Here is a 19,022-nt window from a genome sequence, read left to right as displayed (position 1 = left end):
CGAAAAGCATACACCAAGGTACATCCTCCTTTAAATGTCCACTAAGAGCATCCATAACTAAAGCCAAAAGTTATGGGCTTAAAGTTGATCGCTGATGTAATCCAACTGAAATAGAAAATACTCGGTCAGGCCTCCTTCCGTTCTGTTCAAACACAAGTAACAACTCTAGTATACATAACTTTTAAAAACTTGAATATAAGTCATATCAACACCTTTCAATATCAACACCTTTCATATAAGTCATATCAACACCTTTCATCTCTAGAACTCTCCAAAGAACTTCTCTTGGAACCTTATCGTAAGTTTTTTCTAAATCAATATGTAGATCCTTTAGATCCTTCTTATTCTCTCTGTACTTCTCTATCAAACCTCTCAATAAATGCATAGCTTCTATGGTAAACCTGTCTGGCATAAATCTAAACTGATTATGGGAAAGATTTATATAACGTCTTAACCTATGTTTAATTACACTCTCCCATAGTTTTAAAGTATGACATATCAACTTAATTCATCTATGTTCAACTTAATTTATGGCACTAGCTAAAATGATATTTTTTATGAAGTTTTAGGCTGATTTTTTTCAGGAAAAATGTTTAGAAAATGAAAATATTAATTATGTCCTACCAATTTTTACCGTTAACTCTTCTTTTATTCACATTGACCCTTCAATCAGACATTAGAAACAACTTTTGGTCGCATCTTAATCGGATCTTTCAATTTGACAGTGCAATCTTTATGTTCAGTTTTTTTTCTTAGGCGTATGTTCGAGTGGAGGCAAATTCCCATGTAATATTAACTCAACTTCGTGGGACAATTTATTCAATGTCTCCAATTTATACTATTTGGCTAATTTATTGCCTTTTGCCCTCATGCCTATTCGGTATGAAAAATTTTTGATGTGGTTTCGAAATATGAGACCACTTGAAGAACCATTCCAAAGCTTAGAACTCTTTCCAATCATTGTAATCATCACTAATGCTATATTTTCATGGCTTACAATGCAAAGAGCACACAGTAATCTCATCATTTCAAAATTTCTGCGATTACAACTTATATCAAACACAGTTTTATGAAAATTAATAGTCCAAGTTTTGTATGCTCATTTACTCTCTAAATTTTTTATATAATATTTTGTGGGATTATCATTCGATACTTTCATGGCTAGCCCACTGACACCATGTAGAAATTCCTCTTCAAAAAATACATACAACTTTTTTGAATGGAATGCAACTGCTTGGTTCAACACGGAGTTGCCTTTAACAATTAGAATAATTGCAGATTGATTGCATTTGAAATACTCATCATATTTATTTTGTCACCATAAAGACATGATTTTTTTCATTCTTAAAAGACGCTCACTAATAAAACTAGTAAGCTTAGAGATACCATAACAATTATTATTCATAGACTCACTAATCTAGATTCTCATGCAAAACAAATCTTTATTGAATGCTGTTGGCCTTTTATTTTAAATTTTATATAGCTGGTCTAACTATTCATGTTTATGAAGATTCAATTTTTCCATCACTTTATTTATTGTTTGGTCAAACTTTGCTTCTGAATCACATGCACTCAAACATGCATATAATAAATTCTGAATTGTTTTGGTACTATCGAAACAATATGCTTTTAAGAGAATTTCCTTAGATATATGACACTAACAAAATTTATGACGAGTTCACGACAATACATCTTCTATAGCTCTTGTTATTGCTTGATCTAGATTAGTAAATATCGTTAAAAGATGTTTGGGATCCATTATATGAAATGCTCTAAATAACCGTTTGAATGAATTAATTGTCTCATCTATAAGAAAGCTATTCCTAATAAAACATTTTGCTAGCGTTAGTTAAGCTCCAACATAAAGTGAACACAGCAAGTTATACTTATTAAGATGGAAATTTTGTAAAAAATTATGTTATCCCCAAAACAATCATAATCAACATCCCACACAAATATAATATCTTTAGTCTTATCTTTTTGTGAAAAGTTACATTCGAGAATTACCATCTCCATTTTCAATTCTCTTTCTTTTAAATAAAATTGAATGCGCCTCTTTTAGAAAATGTCATATTCTCTACTTTGTCTATTTCCATAGCAAGATAGTCAACGCATCGGTAGTTCCAATTCCTGCTTCCGTCATGACTTCAACACATCTCCTTTCTCTTCACGGCGGCCCCTGCTGAACCTTAAAAGGTGTTGATCACTTGATTTTATTAATGAATTATTATAACTTTCTATAATTTTTTTTTTCTTTCAATTTTCATTAGGGCCAATTTCATAGCTAATTATGGTTGAGCAACCACATATGGTGTATGAATTTTGAAATTTTATTATTCTCTCTTTTAAAACTAGATATAACGCACATGAAGTTCTATGATTTTATATTTTTTGAATTTGGTCAGTAACTGACATGTTTCTTCCTCACATTAAATCTTGTATGGTGTGCATAAACACAATGCAAATCATGTCTCATTTTCATTGTGAACAATAGTAGCAAATAGTTTGTCTATAGTTTGTTTATAATACTTTAGGATTGCATCATTTTGGCACATCTACACATTTTTCACATGATATTCAATACTAGAGATAAAATAAAATCATATTTTTTTTAAACAAACCTAAAACTTGATGAAAGAATGATTTTAACTATTGGTTTAAGTAAATGTAGTTTTTTTTCTTTAGAGTTTAGGGATTAAGTCAAAATATTTTCAAGGAAAAATAACCTAAAATAATATAACATTGATTTTTTGCTTTTACAGGTAGTTAATTATAGGTTTCTCTTCAAAAGTAGATAACACACATCTAATTTAGTGAACAAGAATGGCCTAAAATCAAAAGTTTTCTAAACAAAGCCAACCTAAAATATATAAAAAAGAAATAATTATTTGAGTATTTGGTTCACGTAAATATAAGAATTTTCTTCAGAGTTTAAGAAGTATAACTCTACTTAAAAGGGCAAAACTATATAATAAAGTCAAAATATTTCTAAAGAAAGGTAACATAAATAACATAAAAGGTTGATTTTAATTTTTAAAGATAATTAATTATATGTTTCCCTCCAGAAATGAGACAATACATGTCTACTTTATGGACAAAGAATTGCCTAAAATTTAATTTTTTTTTAAACAAAGCTAATCTAAATATAGTAAATGATGATTTGAGCTTTTGGTTCAAGTATCTATTTAAGTACAAGAAAATGTAACAAGATTTAAATATTTGTAATGGAAGTTAACCTAAAATAACACAAAACATTGAATTTTGGTTATGAATGTAGTTAATTTTAAGTTTTTCTTTAGAATTGAGACAATGTACATCTATTTTATTGAACAAGAGCTGCGTAAAATCATCATTTTTCTAACGCAAGGTAACCTGAAATAATATAAAAAAATGATTTCAGCTTATGTTATAGATAAGTACAGGGTTTTTTTTTCAGGATTAAAAAGGACACTCCTAATATATTGTCATAAATTATCATAAAATTAAAATTTTATTGCAGAAATATAACTTATAACACCATAAAAAACTATTCAGCATTATATAAAAAAATATTATTTATGCATTATGTTAGAAAATTATCAAAAAGTTGAAATCTAAAATATTGTCGGCATTCTGTTGGTTATTGTTCGACAAACTCGTCATTCTTTCTACATTCAGAACAAATTTTATCTTCTCTAAATCATGTAAATTTTTAATTTTTCCCACTATAAAATGAGCGGCGGTAAATGATAAACCCTTGTTGTAATAATTATTTCAGGTCGGGTACCTGTTTCAGGCTCAAATTTCATTTTTTCTTCCTTATTTTTGAGGTTAGTGGGGTCCAATCATGTGTCTTTGTAGAATTGGCATCCTAACGTAATTCTACATCCATAAGTCGAATATAATATTTCTCCAGACGTAATATTCTTTTGGTTATGTGGACATGTATCATGATAGACTCTCCACTGTTGGTGTTGATACAGTTATTTCTACTGAGATGATTTTTGAATCCTGGTGTTGTTCATTTTGCTAAAGTTTTTCAAACCTAGTTGTGATGCTATTGTTTAGGTTATGAATTCGATCATCTGTAAGCAGAACATTCAAGATTCAAGAGTATCTAAATCTCCGATGATAGCCATGTTGAATATAAATTTAAAGCAGAGGAGTCTAAATTTCAATTTAAGCTCAAAAAAATATTTAAGCAAAATTAATTAATTTATATTATGAACCTAATTCTTTGTTTAAAATTTTCTAAATCTTCAATGATGATCGCGTTGAATGTGAATTTCAATTGCAGAGGGACTAATTATAAAAATTAAAATTTCAAATTTCAAATTTTAATAATATTTAGATGAAAAGTTTATCACTAAAAAAATATTATTTATGCATTATGTTAGAAAATTAACAAAAAGTTGAAATCTAAAATATTGTCGGCATTCTGTCGGTTATAGTTCGACACACTCGCCATTCTTTCTACATTCAGAACAAATTTTATCTTCAGAATTCTGAATCCAATTTTATTTTATCCACCTATTGTTTCCTTAATTCTAAATCATGTAAATTTTTAATTTTTCTCACTATAAAATGAGCGGCAGTAAATGATAAACCCTTGTTGTAATAATTATTTCAGGCCGGGTAACTGTTTTGAGACTCAAATTGCGTTGTTTCTTCCTTATTTTTGAGGTTAGTGGGGTCCGGCCACGTGTCTTCATAGAATTGGCATCCAAATATAATTCTACATCCGGAACTCGAATATAATATTTCTCCACACATAATGTTCTTTTGGTTATGTGGACATGTACCATTATAGGCTCTCCCCTGTTGATGTTGATACAATTATTTCTACTGAGATGATTTTTGAATCCTGGTGTTGTTCATTTTGCTAAATTATTTAATCAAGTTTTTCAAACTTAGTTGTGATGCTATTGATTTAGGTTATGAATTCGATCGCTATAAGCAGAACAGACAAGATTCAAGATCATCTAAATCTCCGATGATAGTCATGTTTAATGTAAATTTAAAGCAAAGAGGTCTATATTTCAATTTAAGCTCAAAAAATATTTAAGCAAAATTAATTAATTTATTTTATGAACCTAATTCTTTGTTTAAAATTTTTTAAATCTTCGATGATGATCGTGTTGAATGTGAATTTCAACTGCAGAGGGTCTATTTATAAATATTAAAATTTCAAATATAACAATTCAATAATATTTAGATGAAAATTCTATCACTAAAAAAGTTAAGTGCAAAATCATACCCGCTTCCACAATCATTTGTTGAGAATTTCAAAGCTAATATTGACTCAAAGTTACAAAAATAAATGATATATCAATTATACTATTAAATTCAAACTTAAAATAATTATTTATAGTAAAGATGTGGCTCAAGTCTTCTGTCTACTTTGTCATCAAACGACATAAAAAAAATAATTATGACTAGAATTGGATGGTTTGTCATGAGTGTAGCCCGTATGTTCCCTAATGATATTGTCCTTTTTGAATTGTGAATTTTAGGATATACCTGATATAATATCTTTATAATCTAAGGTCATCTTAGATTTGTCCTCTTAGACAAACATTCATCCTAAGTCTATAAGATTCTCTTGGACAAAGCAACTAAAGCAACACATAGTTACTGACAAGATTTTTTCTGTCTGGTTGGGTCTACAATCTCCTTTGACTAAGTAGATAAGAGTCTAGGATAACCCGGGACAGCAGAATTATGAGAATTTGATCGGGTTCATTATTGTTTCTCCCCCCATCCACTCTATGCTCAAGGTGATAATTTAATAAATTAAATCTTAATTCTATTGTTACTATGTATTGTTCAATTTGCTTCCTAATGACTAGTATTAATGAAAATTATTCTCCTATTATTGGGAGGGGTAATTAACCATGGAGTTTGCACCTATGGGAAGCCTCAAACCATCTATCTTAAAATCCTTGTAAAATGAGAGCGAAATCTCTGGATAGTGTCTTATCTCTCGTTTAATCTGCCTTCTAAAATTTTGACCCGAAATCTCATGATAAACTCTGACATTTTCATTCATTTTCTTCTAGAGTACAAAGCCCTTGTGGTTGTAATCAGGTGCTTTTAATCGGACGTAAAACATTGAGCCCCTTGGGTTATTTGTGGAGAAAGAATCACTTGCCTACTAGCCCTTACTACTAAAGGCAAGATTGATGGAAACAAACCATGGAGACTCCATTTAAATAAAATTACTCGAGTGCATTATTATTGTGGCCATGTGAGTTCATTCATCCAAGGCATGATATATTTAAAAACCTAAGCCTAGCAGCTTTTTAGGTTCTCAGATATACCTTATTTATAGTGGAAGATTTATTGCATATTTGTCATAAATCTTTCATCATATCAAATGCAGCCTTCTCATGCAATATGTTAAAATCAATATTCTTCTCTTAGTCAGGGGCATATAACTCTTAATATCTACCAATTCAGCATGGGGCATAAAAAAATTATTTCCCGACAATCTTGACATTCCATATTCATATGGCATTACTTTTCTTGTATGCTCTAAAACGAACTTTGCTCTAATATTAATTGTTAGGAAGAATTGTGAACCTTGGAGCAATAAAAGAACTGAGTTTAAAGAAATGGTAATCTGTAGGGAGAATGACTAGAAAGGAATATAAAGGAAGTATAGTGTTCAATGATAGTCACCTCCATCTACCTCCATCTATGACCACATGAAGAGTTTTATCTCATTAGAGTTTTATTTATCTACAAATGATGTTTACTGCTTGGAAATTATGGAAGATTTGAAGGAAATGGAAAGGCAAACAAGAGAAGTAAAATGCAAAAAAATGATGCCTCCCATCCCATTTTTTCCAAGATCTCAATGCAAGTTTGTTTTTATTTCTGTAATTTCTCTGCATTTATTCTTAATCAACACAAAACATGGAAATATGATTCAGGAGAAGAATTTCAAGCCATCATTCCGGGCAATTAGGTGGTACAGAGGCACTTCCTTGATCTCAACTCCTGCTGTGCATGTCTGTACTCCTCCGTGAGCTTATACTCCCTCATATCCCTGATAACCATGGCCGTCCAATTAGTGAAGTAAGCTTGATCATGCCCAATCTGACCGTTCTTGTAGAACCCAAAACACCTTGAATTGTCAGTATATGGGCATGTATCAGCATTGCTATCATGCCAGGGACCCTGGTGCTTGATGCCGGAGGCTTTCGCGATCCACTGGAAAACATACTGACCAACACCGGCGAACTCCTTCCATCCCTTGGGGAAGAACTCCATTACTCTGCTGTTCTTGTCCATGAAGAACATGTTTGTGAGCTGAGCTCCATGAGGAGAAGCCAGGACATCCGTTTCTGCCATCAGCTTCACCTGCTTGGTTACAACTTTTTGTTACAGGTACATAATGATATCATTGACTTGATTAAGATTTTCTCAAAACGAATTACAAACATGCTAAAGCCAAAAAAGGCGGCTTTACCTGATCGCAAAAGCTGAGATTATTTGGCCTCATCACCTTCAACCTGCAGCCTTCAACCTTCCCACACTCCCTGTCAAAAATCCTCGCCACCATCTCCTCATCTTTAAAAGACCTCGCTCCCTTCCTCATCAACAAGGTCACCCTCACCATTCCATGGCCTTCTCCTCCCCCACTTCCCAAACCGCAGAAAGCCCTAGCCTTGCACCTCATCATATCATAAACCATATTCTTCCTCTTCATCCCCATCGATCCTTCATTATGTCTGAACACCAACGCTCTCTCAAAACAGAATAACCCTTCCCCTTTTTCCTCCAAATCCTCAATCCTCACCTTTTCTCCCATCACCGCTTCGACCAACATCCTCACCCATGGACTCATCTCAACCCTGAGCTCACCCCAATGGTAAAGCAGCCAGCGCTCCGGTTTCTCGCAACCATTACTGCTGTGCCACGCTAGGAAGGGCACCATTGCAGAGAGCCCGTGCCAGAGATTCTCGTAATCGTAGTAGCTGTCGGAGATAAAGGTGAGACCTTTGAAGAGTTTGGCGCCGCTTGGGAGGGAATGGTGTGGTGCCAGGGCGTAGGAGTTTTTAGTGCCGTTGGATCTGTGACGGCCGGAGAAGCAGAGGAGGAGGTTGTGATGGAAAGATGGGGAGGGGAAGAGAAGGTGCTCTGCTTCGCCGTCTTCGAAGGTGTCGTTAAGGGAGCTCATGAACCAGGTGTTGCCGTCCATGGGGGTGGTTGCAAAGGTGAGATCTTTGAGAGGGAGGAAGATGGGAGTGAGAGGAGAGGAGGAGGGGTGTTTGATTAGTTGGATTTGGAATAGGGTGATGAGGAGGGAGACGGAGGTGATGAGGAAGTAGACGGAGAGCTTGGAGGAGGCGAAGAAGATCTTGTGTTTCATCTCTTTGTGCAGTCGTGCATGCCTTTTTGGGTGTATTTGGTGTGGGAGAGATTTGGAATGGCTCCATTTTTTTTGGAGGATTGAACTAATAATGTGTTGTGAGATAATATAAGGTGGATCATTGTTAATTAACTATAATATGATTTAAATAACATTAAAATAAATTAAATATTTATTATATCATCTATTTTAATCCTCACTTAACTCTGAGGTAAAGCGTAAAGTATTAAATACTGTTAAGATCTAATCTCGTTCCTATTAACTGTACATTTCAAAACTGAATCTTTCATAAGAAAAACAAAAATGGACGCGATTTATTGCTTGAATTTTACGATATAATATTGCATTAATAAATTATTATTTTTGATAAAAATTTACACGAAGTTAGGCCTTGGAGCTAACGAGGTTTGGGAAGGAAGAAAACTTGCCGAAAAGCAATTGCATGAATGCTGTTAATTTAATAATTTATGTGAGAATTGCAAATAAGTAGTAGGCTAATTATTTTAATTCAAACCTGTAGCTCATACATTAATGATGCAAAATAAATTACTAAAAAGGCCTAAAGAAAACTATGATACATAAAAAAATCAATAATATATATATATATATAGAGAGAGAGAGAGAGAGAGAGAGAGAGAGAGAGAGAGAGAGAGAGAGAGAGAGAGAGAGAGAGAGAGAGAGAGAGAGAGAGAGAGAGAGAGAGAGAGAGAGAGAGAGAGAGAGAGAGAGATCCAAGTATGTTATCTTAGGCTAATTGCTTTTCTCACTTGCAAACCTTTCGTACCATATAAGAAATACCATCATATTAATTTTATAAATGTGAAATACACCCTTCCATGTGCAGTAAAGGTGGCATGTATATAAACATTGAAGTTTTGATGTTAAATATGTAAATACATAAGAATTGGGAGGTATGTATGGAAATCTTCGTATATATAAAATTTTATAAAAATGAAATTTGGGTTAAAAATCGATGGATGAATCTTCATCCATGTGTATTGGGGGTATATGTTGAAATTCGTGCGCTGAAAGGTTTGACTTCCATTCTATTGAGAGCATGTGAGATGCGATTTGCGGAATTTATTTGTATTTTTAATGATGAGATTGTAAATTGGGTTTATCAAATCTATATAGATTAAGTTTGTTGTTGATTAAAGCTCTAACATACTACATATATTTTTTCATGTAAAGGTTGCGAAAATTTGGTCAGACATCAAATTACAAGAAGAAAATATATAAAATTTATTGTTTCTATCGAGGTTAAGGGTCTGTTTGGGGCAGCTTATTTGATGCGGTGACGTTAAAAATACAAATGACATGTTTAGGTAAACTGCGTTTTGACAGCTTATGCGTTTTCAAAACGCTGAAAACAGTGTTTTCACACTGCACCTATCTAGCTGCGGTTGTAGCTTTTTGACAACAGTCTGACTTTTTCAAAAAAAAATAAAATAAAAGTTTGTAATAGATATCGTACCTAACTTATGAGCAGATTATTCAATAAGCTGCAGCTGCCTCAAACAGACCCTAAATCAAATGTTAATATAATAAATAAATTTAATTAAATATGATATAAATGATGTAAAAATGTAAATATAAGAAAGATGAATAGATAAAAAATAATCACAAGTAGTATATGTATAAATACAATTACAAATAGAAAAATACTAATATGTTGTTTGTAAGAAGAATTACAAATATGAAAGTTTAGATATGTGTATGAAAATTCAAAAATCAGAAAGAAAATTACACCCAAATAAAAATGAGAAAGCAGAAACAAACCAACTCATAGACAAATGAGTTTTCTTTGGAGGGTGATGCATCACTCATGTATTTGTTCAGAGCATAGAGTTCAAGCCACCACCATCATTTGGTATATCAAAATATAAATCATTTCACACTTGAAATTAAACCAAGATAGAATTCGTCCGGACGCCGAGCTGCGTTCGGGCGACGGCCGTGATACAACGAAGAGGGAATACGTATCACGACGGTCGCCCGGACATAATCACTAAATTTTTCTTTTTACGTGCAAAGGGGGAATACGGACGTCATCATATCTCACCTCACCTCACCTGGGTCGTAATAGAATTTTATTTATTTATTACGAAACAGTGAAATATTCCAAAATGCTCCATTCATACATAGCACACAATCATTATGTATTTACATATTTCATATCTAAACTTTTTTATTTACAAACATAGCTCTTTAGTGCTTTAAATCTATGCATGAAAAGGTGGATTTTGCTTTTAGAGAATGCTATTTTTTACGTGATATTAAAGATTTTAGTTCTGTGCGTGTAAATATGAAAGTTTAGGGGTGAGATAGGTAAATATTAAAAAATTGTGTTGTATGTATGTAAATGCTTCAATTTTTTATCAAATTAGACCTCAGATTTGTATGTATGTAAATTTTTCCTTAATTATATGTTTCCAATAACTTGAGGTCCATATTGAAACGACAATATTATGTATATAAAGCAGATTGTATTTTACCCTTTTCATATCTTACTATTAAAAAAGGCATATTAGAGTATATTTTTAATTGCTAAAAAATAATTCAAATCATATTAAATAATAAAAAAATAATATAATTTATGATTTTATTTGAATAAGTATAATTTATTATAATTAAATAAATTTATTCATATATGACTATTTGGGGTACTAATGTCAAATTAAATTTTAAAAAATAAAAAAAAAGTATTTTTTGTATGTTTTATCAATTCAATTTAAATAATTATAATTTAAATTCGTCAGAAGTATCCAAACTTGCAATCCTAACTAAATTTTTAAAATGATATAAGTAGTCTTCAGTAATTTCAAATATTTTAAAATATATTGAAAATTATTAAATTACTTTTAAATTTGAATATTACAATAAATTTTTAGTGAAATATCATATTTATGTTAGTAAGAACTCAAGTAATTTGAATGATTTTTTTCATAATATTAATAGAAATTCGTATTAAAATTAGTGAAGAAGCTCAACTGATATGTAGATATGATGATAAGTTAATTGTATGTGTAGAATTGGAGCTTATGAATACTAGGTTTGTGTTAAATTATATAGTACCTTAATCTTTGAAATATAACATTTCAAGAGACATGGATTTATATGAAATCTCGCAAGAGATTCATTAGTGTTTGCTTCTGAAGTTTTGATAAAAATGGAGCTCTTAATTTTATATTAAATAAATTTCTTTTATTTTTTTATATTTTACAAAGTTTTTTAATTGCTCTTAAAAACCCAATAGAAATTGAAGCTCTTAATTTTGAATAAATATGAGCTATTTAGTCTTATTTCTTAATGATAATATAATTTTTTAACTTATATTAATGTCATAAAATTGTGTTAGCTTATGTTGATCAAATTCTTTTAATTTAACCAATTATTTTAACTTTAGGTTTGTAAAAAATGAGGCTCGTTTGATTTAATTAGAGCCGATTTTAGGAGTTCTTGGTAGAATTGTTGGCTGCTTATTTTATATGAACTTATGCATCCATGGCTTTAGTTTAGGCATAAATGGCCTTCGTGTCAGGCCCGGCCCAAAAAATGAAAGATTCATGTGGATTATTCCTTCTCCACGTCACACAAAAACAGTTCTATGGACTCTGAGCACACCCTTTGTCGAGATAATATTACATCAGGAATCTCTTGACGTAATTTGAATTAGGAGTTCAATAGTGAGGCGCCACATTTAAAGCGGGCCCCATCGTAATACACTAGTATTTGTCAGTGTTAAGAATGGTAGGGCTCGCTTGACACGCGACCAGTGGACTCCGAATGCATCCAGAGTCTCGATGTAATATTTTTTACTATTTATGAGCATTGCATAATTTAAAAAAAAATTTGAGTTAAAAGTATATTGCTTTAAATCTGACCGGATGAGAACTTATATTTATTGAATTATTTGAAAAATAATACAATAAAAAAAAATTCATGATTAAAATTCAATTTTATCCAAATTTAAGTCAAATTTAGATATAAATCAAGAAATCCAATTCCATATATATATTTTTTTTAAATTCATACATGTCTGATGTTAATTAAAGCCATGTATGAACATACTATGATTTTTAGTTTGGGTATGAAATGAGGTCCTATTTTGGCCAAAAAAATAATTTGACCACTTATTATTTTGATAATTATATATTGATATTTACACATACTATATTTTTATCTTTTTTATAATTAAATAATTTTTTTTTCTAATTTCACCTCTGACAATGAGAATATTTGCATGTTGAAGTGGCCAGGGGGGGTTCAGGAATAATATCAGCTATTTCTTTAATGATTTTATAAATGCGGAAAGTGCCAATGTAATGTTTGTGAATGTGTATAAATTTTCTTATCCTCAATTTCAAAAATAAATTAACATGCTATTGGAAATATTTAAACTAATATTTAGATGTTTTGAATATTTATAAAAATATTTATATATTAATTGAATGTTTTAAATATATTTTGCTACAAATTAAAACATAAATTAAAAAATAAAAATAAATAAAAAATAAAACCTATTTGATTCCGAGCCTTAATAACAACTAGAATAGAAATTAATAGCTAAATTATATTAAGGTTCTCTACCACCTCTTTCACAAGAAAAAGATAAATTTTGAATTATTTTAAAAAAATATTTAGATAGAAAAAAAAAAAAACATACAAAATCAATTTTAAAAAAATATTTAGATAGAAAAAAAAAAAAACATACAAAATCATGATAATATATTATGATTAAACATATGAAAGGAGCAAAAGTTTGTATTTAAAGTTGCATATATTTGTGTAGGGTTCACAAAATATATCGTTCACTCTATAATTGAAGTTGAAGAAAGAAGCTAATTGAGTGAAAACATGGAATATGATTGGAGATGATAAAGAATTAATGAAGAAGTATAATTGTTTAGCTATTGGAGAGCAACAAACCAATGAACTTAAGATTTGGTTGAGTTCCAAGTTGAGGTTGGGTACCCTGAATGACTTCTTCTAAGCAAAACCCCTCATTAGATGACCATTACTTTTTTAAGCACACTTAAACAAGAAAATATTGCGTCTGTGGTCCGCATATCTGTCATCCGCACATCTGAAAGACCGACCGTCGGGCGACAGCTCGGCTGCCCGGCTATGCCGAACTGTCGCTCGGCGGTTGGTCGTCCTAACGTCATATTTTTTCCTCTTTCACATTGTCTTCATTTATTATCGAATAGACTTGAGTAAAAGAACTTTAGCATGACAATTGCCGGGTGTAGTACAAGAACTTTCAGCATGACAATAAAATGACAATATATAGTTGAAAACAAATTGATCCATCTTGACTTGTTATTGATTTGGTGATCAGTGAACTTTATGGAGTTGTGAAAAAGCTCCTCATTATTCGATGAACCTTTTATCCTACCAATATAGTACTCTAAAATTAGGCTGAGATGGCCTTCATTAGTTTTAGATTATGTGGTCCTCAATGGAAGGAGTATCTGTAAATGGTGAAGAAAGCAGCTATTGGATGCTAGCCATGTTTCTCGCAGACGATATGTTAGAATATTCATGATAATAGAGTGAGAGATTAATATATTTGCTCTATATATAAAAATTTGATTAGCATACATCAATATAAAGTGTTTGATCGAAGCCATCAAAGTTATCACATAAGAAAATGAAGATGCACAGAGAGTTATGGGGCTTGTCCTTGTTAAAATAATCTCTTATATATGTTAGAATGTAAATATTTACTCTTTTTCATAATTGGAGAATAAATAACTATAAAGTTTAGAGCACTTATTTGATCTCTTATGATATAATTAGGGGGGTAAACGAGCCGAACATGAGCGAGCCAAGGCCTAGCTCGTGTTCGGCTCGTTTATATTTCGAGCTCAAAAAGTATGTTCGTGTTCGATTTATTTGCTTAGCGAGCCGAACACGAGTTGCTCAGTAACAAAGAGTCATTTTGACAATCCTAATCACGTAACCATAAGATGTTAAAGATTGGGGCAATATTTAAGACATAATTTGAATTGAATTTAATAATTTTTTATTCTATTTTCTTCATTAATATTTTTAATTGATTATAAATCTTTGTAGTCTTGTAGTCAATTAAATTTTTAAAAAATACCGCTCATCAAAGATATATATAAATTGATTATTAGTATTTCGAGCCAAAACGAGCCGAACACAAACGAACAAATATTGGTTTGTGTTATTTGTGTTCGGCTCATTAACTTAGCGAACGAGCCAAACACGAGCTTCTGAACGAGCCGAGCACGAACAACGAGCCGTTTTGACAGCCATTTGTTTGTCGGGAATCCTCTAGGTAGTGGAGCTCTTCATATATATACTTTCATTCTAGGTCAGACGATTACGTTCAATTTGTCTCCCTTGGCAAATTCCAGCTGATAGGGCTCTACGAATAAAGTGAAGGATTGGAAACTTCACTTCCGCCACGATTCTTCTCCCCAAGGTCGGCACGTCTAAACCATTTCGTTTGGAGGTGCCCCCGCTAAGTCAAAGAAGAAGGTGACATATTTGGTACTATTGTAAGTGAAGGAGGTCGAAGGGTGTCAATTTTCAGTCCACCAGTACCTTGATCTGATAAATATCAATCGAGTGCTATAGTCGGACGTCTTCGAGCAGATAACAGAGGATGACTGGGTGGCTTTTGATGCTCAGAAGGCTAAGCGGGAGGCAATGGTTGCTGCCCGAGCTACAAAGAATTGTCCGCATTGGGAGGAGCAGGAAGGCACAAAATGGTTTGTTCTGTGTATGATTCTTCTATTTTTTTCGAAGGATCGCCACTGGCGAGCTCTCTTATCGAGAGGAAAATTAATATTGTGCCCGCTAAAAGTGCTATGTTAGTTGCAGGTCCCTCGGACACACAACACCAAGAAGAGGAGAGGACGGTCAGCTTGCTGGAGTCGAGCAAGCACGAAGGGGAGGCTTCGGTGGAGCAATAAGAAGCACCCGCCACCCTTCAGTCGCTTACTCCTTCCTTTATCGATCTTCCAGCTAGAGATAAGTCGAGCTGTCCTTCTCCAGCTAGCCTGAGGGGACCTGAGTCTTAGCCCAAGCCCTCCAACCAAGAGGAAGCGTTTCGAAAGGGGTGACCCGAGTGACTTGCCTCCTTCGTCATGAAAGAAGCTAAAGGTATTCTTGCTTAATTGGGTTCTGATGTAAGACGAGGGGCGAAGGTGAGCACCAGCTCGGATGGTCGGTTTGCCTTTATCAATCCGAGGAAGGACTAATAGTCTGAATCCCCACATCGTTGAGGTCATCTGGTCTCAAGCCTGGCTTATGAGAAGATCCTTAATGAACACAGCCTCTTGGGTCCAATTTTATTTTTTTCTGAAGGACTAACATTGCTTTAATTATTTATTGATTTTGAAACTAATCAATGAAATCGACTTTTTTTCTCTCCATATAAGGGGAATAATGATGAACTACTAAAGTTCGTGATCAAATTTAGGGCTGTCAATTTGGCTTGTTGTTCGTGAACAGCTCGTGTTCGGCTCGTTAAGCAGCTCATGTTCGGCTTTTTTGTTAAGCCTAACGAGCAAGCCAAAACGAGCCGAACTCGAACGAATAAATATTTGCTTGTGTTGTTCGTGTTCGGCGCATTAACTTAGCGAACGAGCTGAACACGAGCCGTTTTGACAGCCCTAGATATAATAGAGATTTTGAACGCAATGATTAATAGATGGTGACGAGGTGATCAAATGATGGTGGTTGGTTAACACTAATTAAATAATTATGATCGGGAGATAATATTTTGGCAACGGTGATTAAGAAATCCTCATTAAGCGATGATTATTAGAGAATGATAATTAGGTGATGATAATTGGGGGAAGACAAGCAGACAATGGTAATCAAAGACGACGATTGGGAGTCATGATCAGACGACAACAATAAGAAAGTGATAATTAAGAAATCAGGGGTCAAGATTAGTCTCAAATTCATTAGATTTATGCTGTGATTAGTGAAATATAAGTTTTAATTAATTATTTAACTTGGCTCATAGTAAATTCAAATATTGCACCGACTTCATTAAACAAATTCTGACCTAATTTTTTTTTTCCCCCTGAGTGAGCTTGAAAGAAGCCTCCTCTTCGGCTTACGTTCTGCCGCAATTTCTGAAATCTCATGTGATCTCTATTATACTATGTGTTTAGTAGAAGAAGAAACTAATGCTCATAGCGTTTACCCTCACTAATCACTCAAAAATTAGGGGTATTTACATACATACATACAAATGCTCATAGCGTTTACCCTCACTAATCACTCAAAAATTAGGGGTATTTACATACATACCACCCAATTCTTATGTATTTAGATATCTAACACCTAAACTTTAGTTTTATATTTATTCCACACAAATATTTTAAATGCTATTGTTTTAACTTTTAAAATGTGAATACTCCTTTTTATGCATAGGTAAGGTGGTGAGTATGTAAAAATTGAAATTTAGGTGCTAGACATGCAAATACTTGGGAATTGAGTGGTATGAATGTAAATCTTCCATATATATGTATAGACAATGGGTATTTAAAGTGCTTGTTAGACCACCATTACTTCATCAAACACTTCAGTAACAGTTATTTCTTGCTCATTTTCTATGTAGATGGCATGTTGATTGCAGGAGCAAATACAAAGAAAATCAGAAACTTAAATGAATAATTATCAAGGGAGTTTGAGATGAATAGTTTAGGTCCAACTAGAAAAATCATTAGGATGAGAATTAGAAGGGACATGAGTGCAGGCAATATGTTGATAAGCTACTACAAAAGTTTAACATGAGTGAGAGAAAGCTAGTTTGCACCGCCTAAGGAAGTCACTTCAAGCTATCTAAGAATTTATAGCCTAAGTCTGAAGCATGATAAACATAGATGGGAAGAACTCAGTATGTTTCAACAATTTAAAGTCCGATGCATGTTATGATTTGTACTAGAATTGATATTGTATTTGTGGTGATAGTGGTCAATAAGTACATAGACAATCTTGATAAGCATTATGAAATTCTCAGGTATATAAGACAAGCAATCAACATGAAACTATGCTACAGAAGTACATAAATCAGTCTATATGGAATTGTAGATTTATATATTGCATAAAATTTAGATGGTAGAATAAGTACAACAAAGAATATTTTCGCTTTGGGGAACACAACAGTAAGTTGAGCTTTCATGCTATAGAAAATTGTTGCACTTTCAACTATGAAGATCGAATATATTGCTATCACAATACTAGAACAAAGATAATTTGGCTATAAGGGTTTATGATAGAATTAGGCTAGGTGTAGAGGAGTAGGAAGATTCATATTCTTAATATGAGTACAATTTATCTTGCTAAGAATCCTGGTTTCCTGCCAAGACAGAACAAATTCAATTGAGGTATCACTTTATACACTGTCTCCTAGAGGGTATGCAATTATTCTTAGAAAAGATGCACACTACTCATAATTTTGTGGACATGTTGACAAAAATGATGACAATTTTGAAACTGGATATGATTCTTCAATTTGAGTTCATGAAGTTTAAGTTTGGGGGTGAACCACACCACAGTACACGACCATGAAGATAGTACAAATGGAGACACACATATGGAGAAATGTGTTGGGTGCTTCTAGCCTCCAAGTAAGAGATTATTGAGGTGTGGAGACTAGAAGAGCACCCTCACCCACAACAAAGTTAGGGAAGTAGTAAGGTATTTCTGGTGCGGTACACTCGTGTTCCGACGGCGAACTCGCGCCTACAAAAAAAGGGTGCAACGCACCCATGCACATATGGGTGCGTCAGAGTTGGGTTTTGCAGTGCTCTTGCACGTGTCGTCTATCAGGCCCTTATGCGTGCTGGTACAAAATGAACAACATTCCTACATCAAAGAGTGGTGAGGGCACGCTAGGTGTAGTTTTTCTCCCGTTTTAGTTTAAATCCTCTATTCAACAATAAAGTAGTGGACTCTTGCATGTGGTTCTATTGAAAAGGATTCTCATAAATCACTAAAGTGTCAGAGAGGAGGATTTTAGCGTGATTTTCTCTAGTGAGACTGAAATGAAGATTTTGAACCAAAGTCCTCCAAGTTCCAATGGTTGCAAGGAAGAGATTTGAGAGAATAATGTGTACTTTTTTTTTCTGAATTTCATAGTAAATTTTTTTGGCATTTTAGTTCTGCAATTTTTTTTCATTTTTTGTGTTTTTCATGTTAATTTTTGGCGTATTTTTTGCATTATATATTATTGTGCTTTCTTTCAAATATTTTATTTTGGTTTTTTTTAATCAATGCGATCATATTCTGCTGTGTGGTTTTGATTTCTAATTGGATCGAATCTCTAGTAAAAGTATAAAGTTTTTATCATTCAAATAATCATGGTCCTCATGGTATAAAGTTTTCATCATTCTAATAATCATGCTCATGGTCATGGGGGTTGTCACATTACTTCTTGGGGCCTCGAAGGTAAGCTTAGGATTTCATTGAGGGCACTCTCATGAAATAATTTCTATTTTGATTTGCCTCTACCATGTCGATCATCAAAACTCACAATTGAGTTATCCTGGATACTTCATAATTAGGCAGTGGGTGCTCATTGTACCAATCCCACCGTTGATGCGCTTACTAAGCCCGACTCCCTCAGTAGGGGTGTAAACGAGCCGAACACGAGCAGGCCCAGGCCTCGGCTGGG

The 19,022-nt window shown here is 33.0% G+C and overlaps 1 protein-coding gene and 1 long non-coding RNA gene across 2 annotated transcripts in view; one reads left to right on the top strand and one right to left on the bottom strand.

Moving 5' to 3' along the window:
• Positions 1-6,984, top strand: part of LOC110028994 — a 21,665-nt gene extending 14,681 nt beyond the window's left edge. Inside the window, exon 3 of the long non-coding RNA XR_002294477.1 lies at positions 6,915-6,984. This is a non-coding gene — a long non-coding RNA (uncharacterized LOC110028994). The remainder of the gene's footprint in view (positions 1-6,914) is intronic.
• Positions 6,919-8,468, bottom strand: LOC110028993. Its single transcript, XM_020731088.1, has 2 exons — positions 7,454-8,468; positions 6,919-7,344 (listed from the first exon to the last, which is right to left on the bottom strand). The coding sequence occupies exons 1-2, from the start codon at positions 8,354-8,356 to the stop codon at positions 6,946-6,948; spliced, it is 1,302 nt and encodes a 433-aa protein (XP_020586747.1). The 5' UTR covers positions 8,357-8,468; the 3' UTR covers positions 6,919-6,945.
• Between the last annotated feature and the right edge of the window lie 10,554 nt (positions 8,469-19,022).

Source organism: Phalaenopsis equestris, unplaced genomic scaffold (genome assembly GCF_001263595.1).
Source record: "Phalaenopsis equestris unplaced genomic scaffold, ASM126359v1 Scaffold000540, whole genome shotgun sequence".
Lineage (NCBI taxonomy): Eukaryota > Viridiplantae > Streptophyta > Magnoliopsida > Asparagales > Orchidaceae > Phalaenopsis > Phalaenopsis equestris.
Note: the sequence above shows the minus strand (reverse complement) of the source record. Positions and strands in the feature narration are given on the sequence as shown.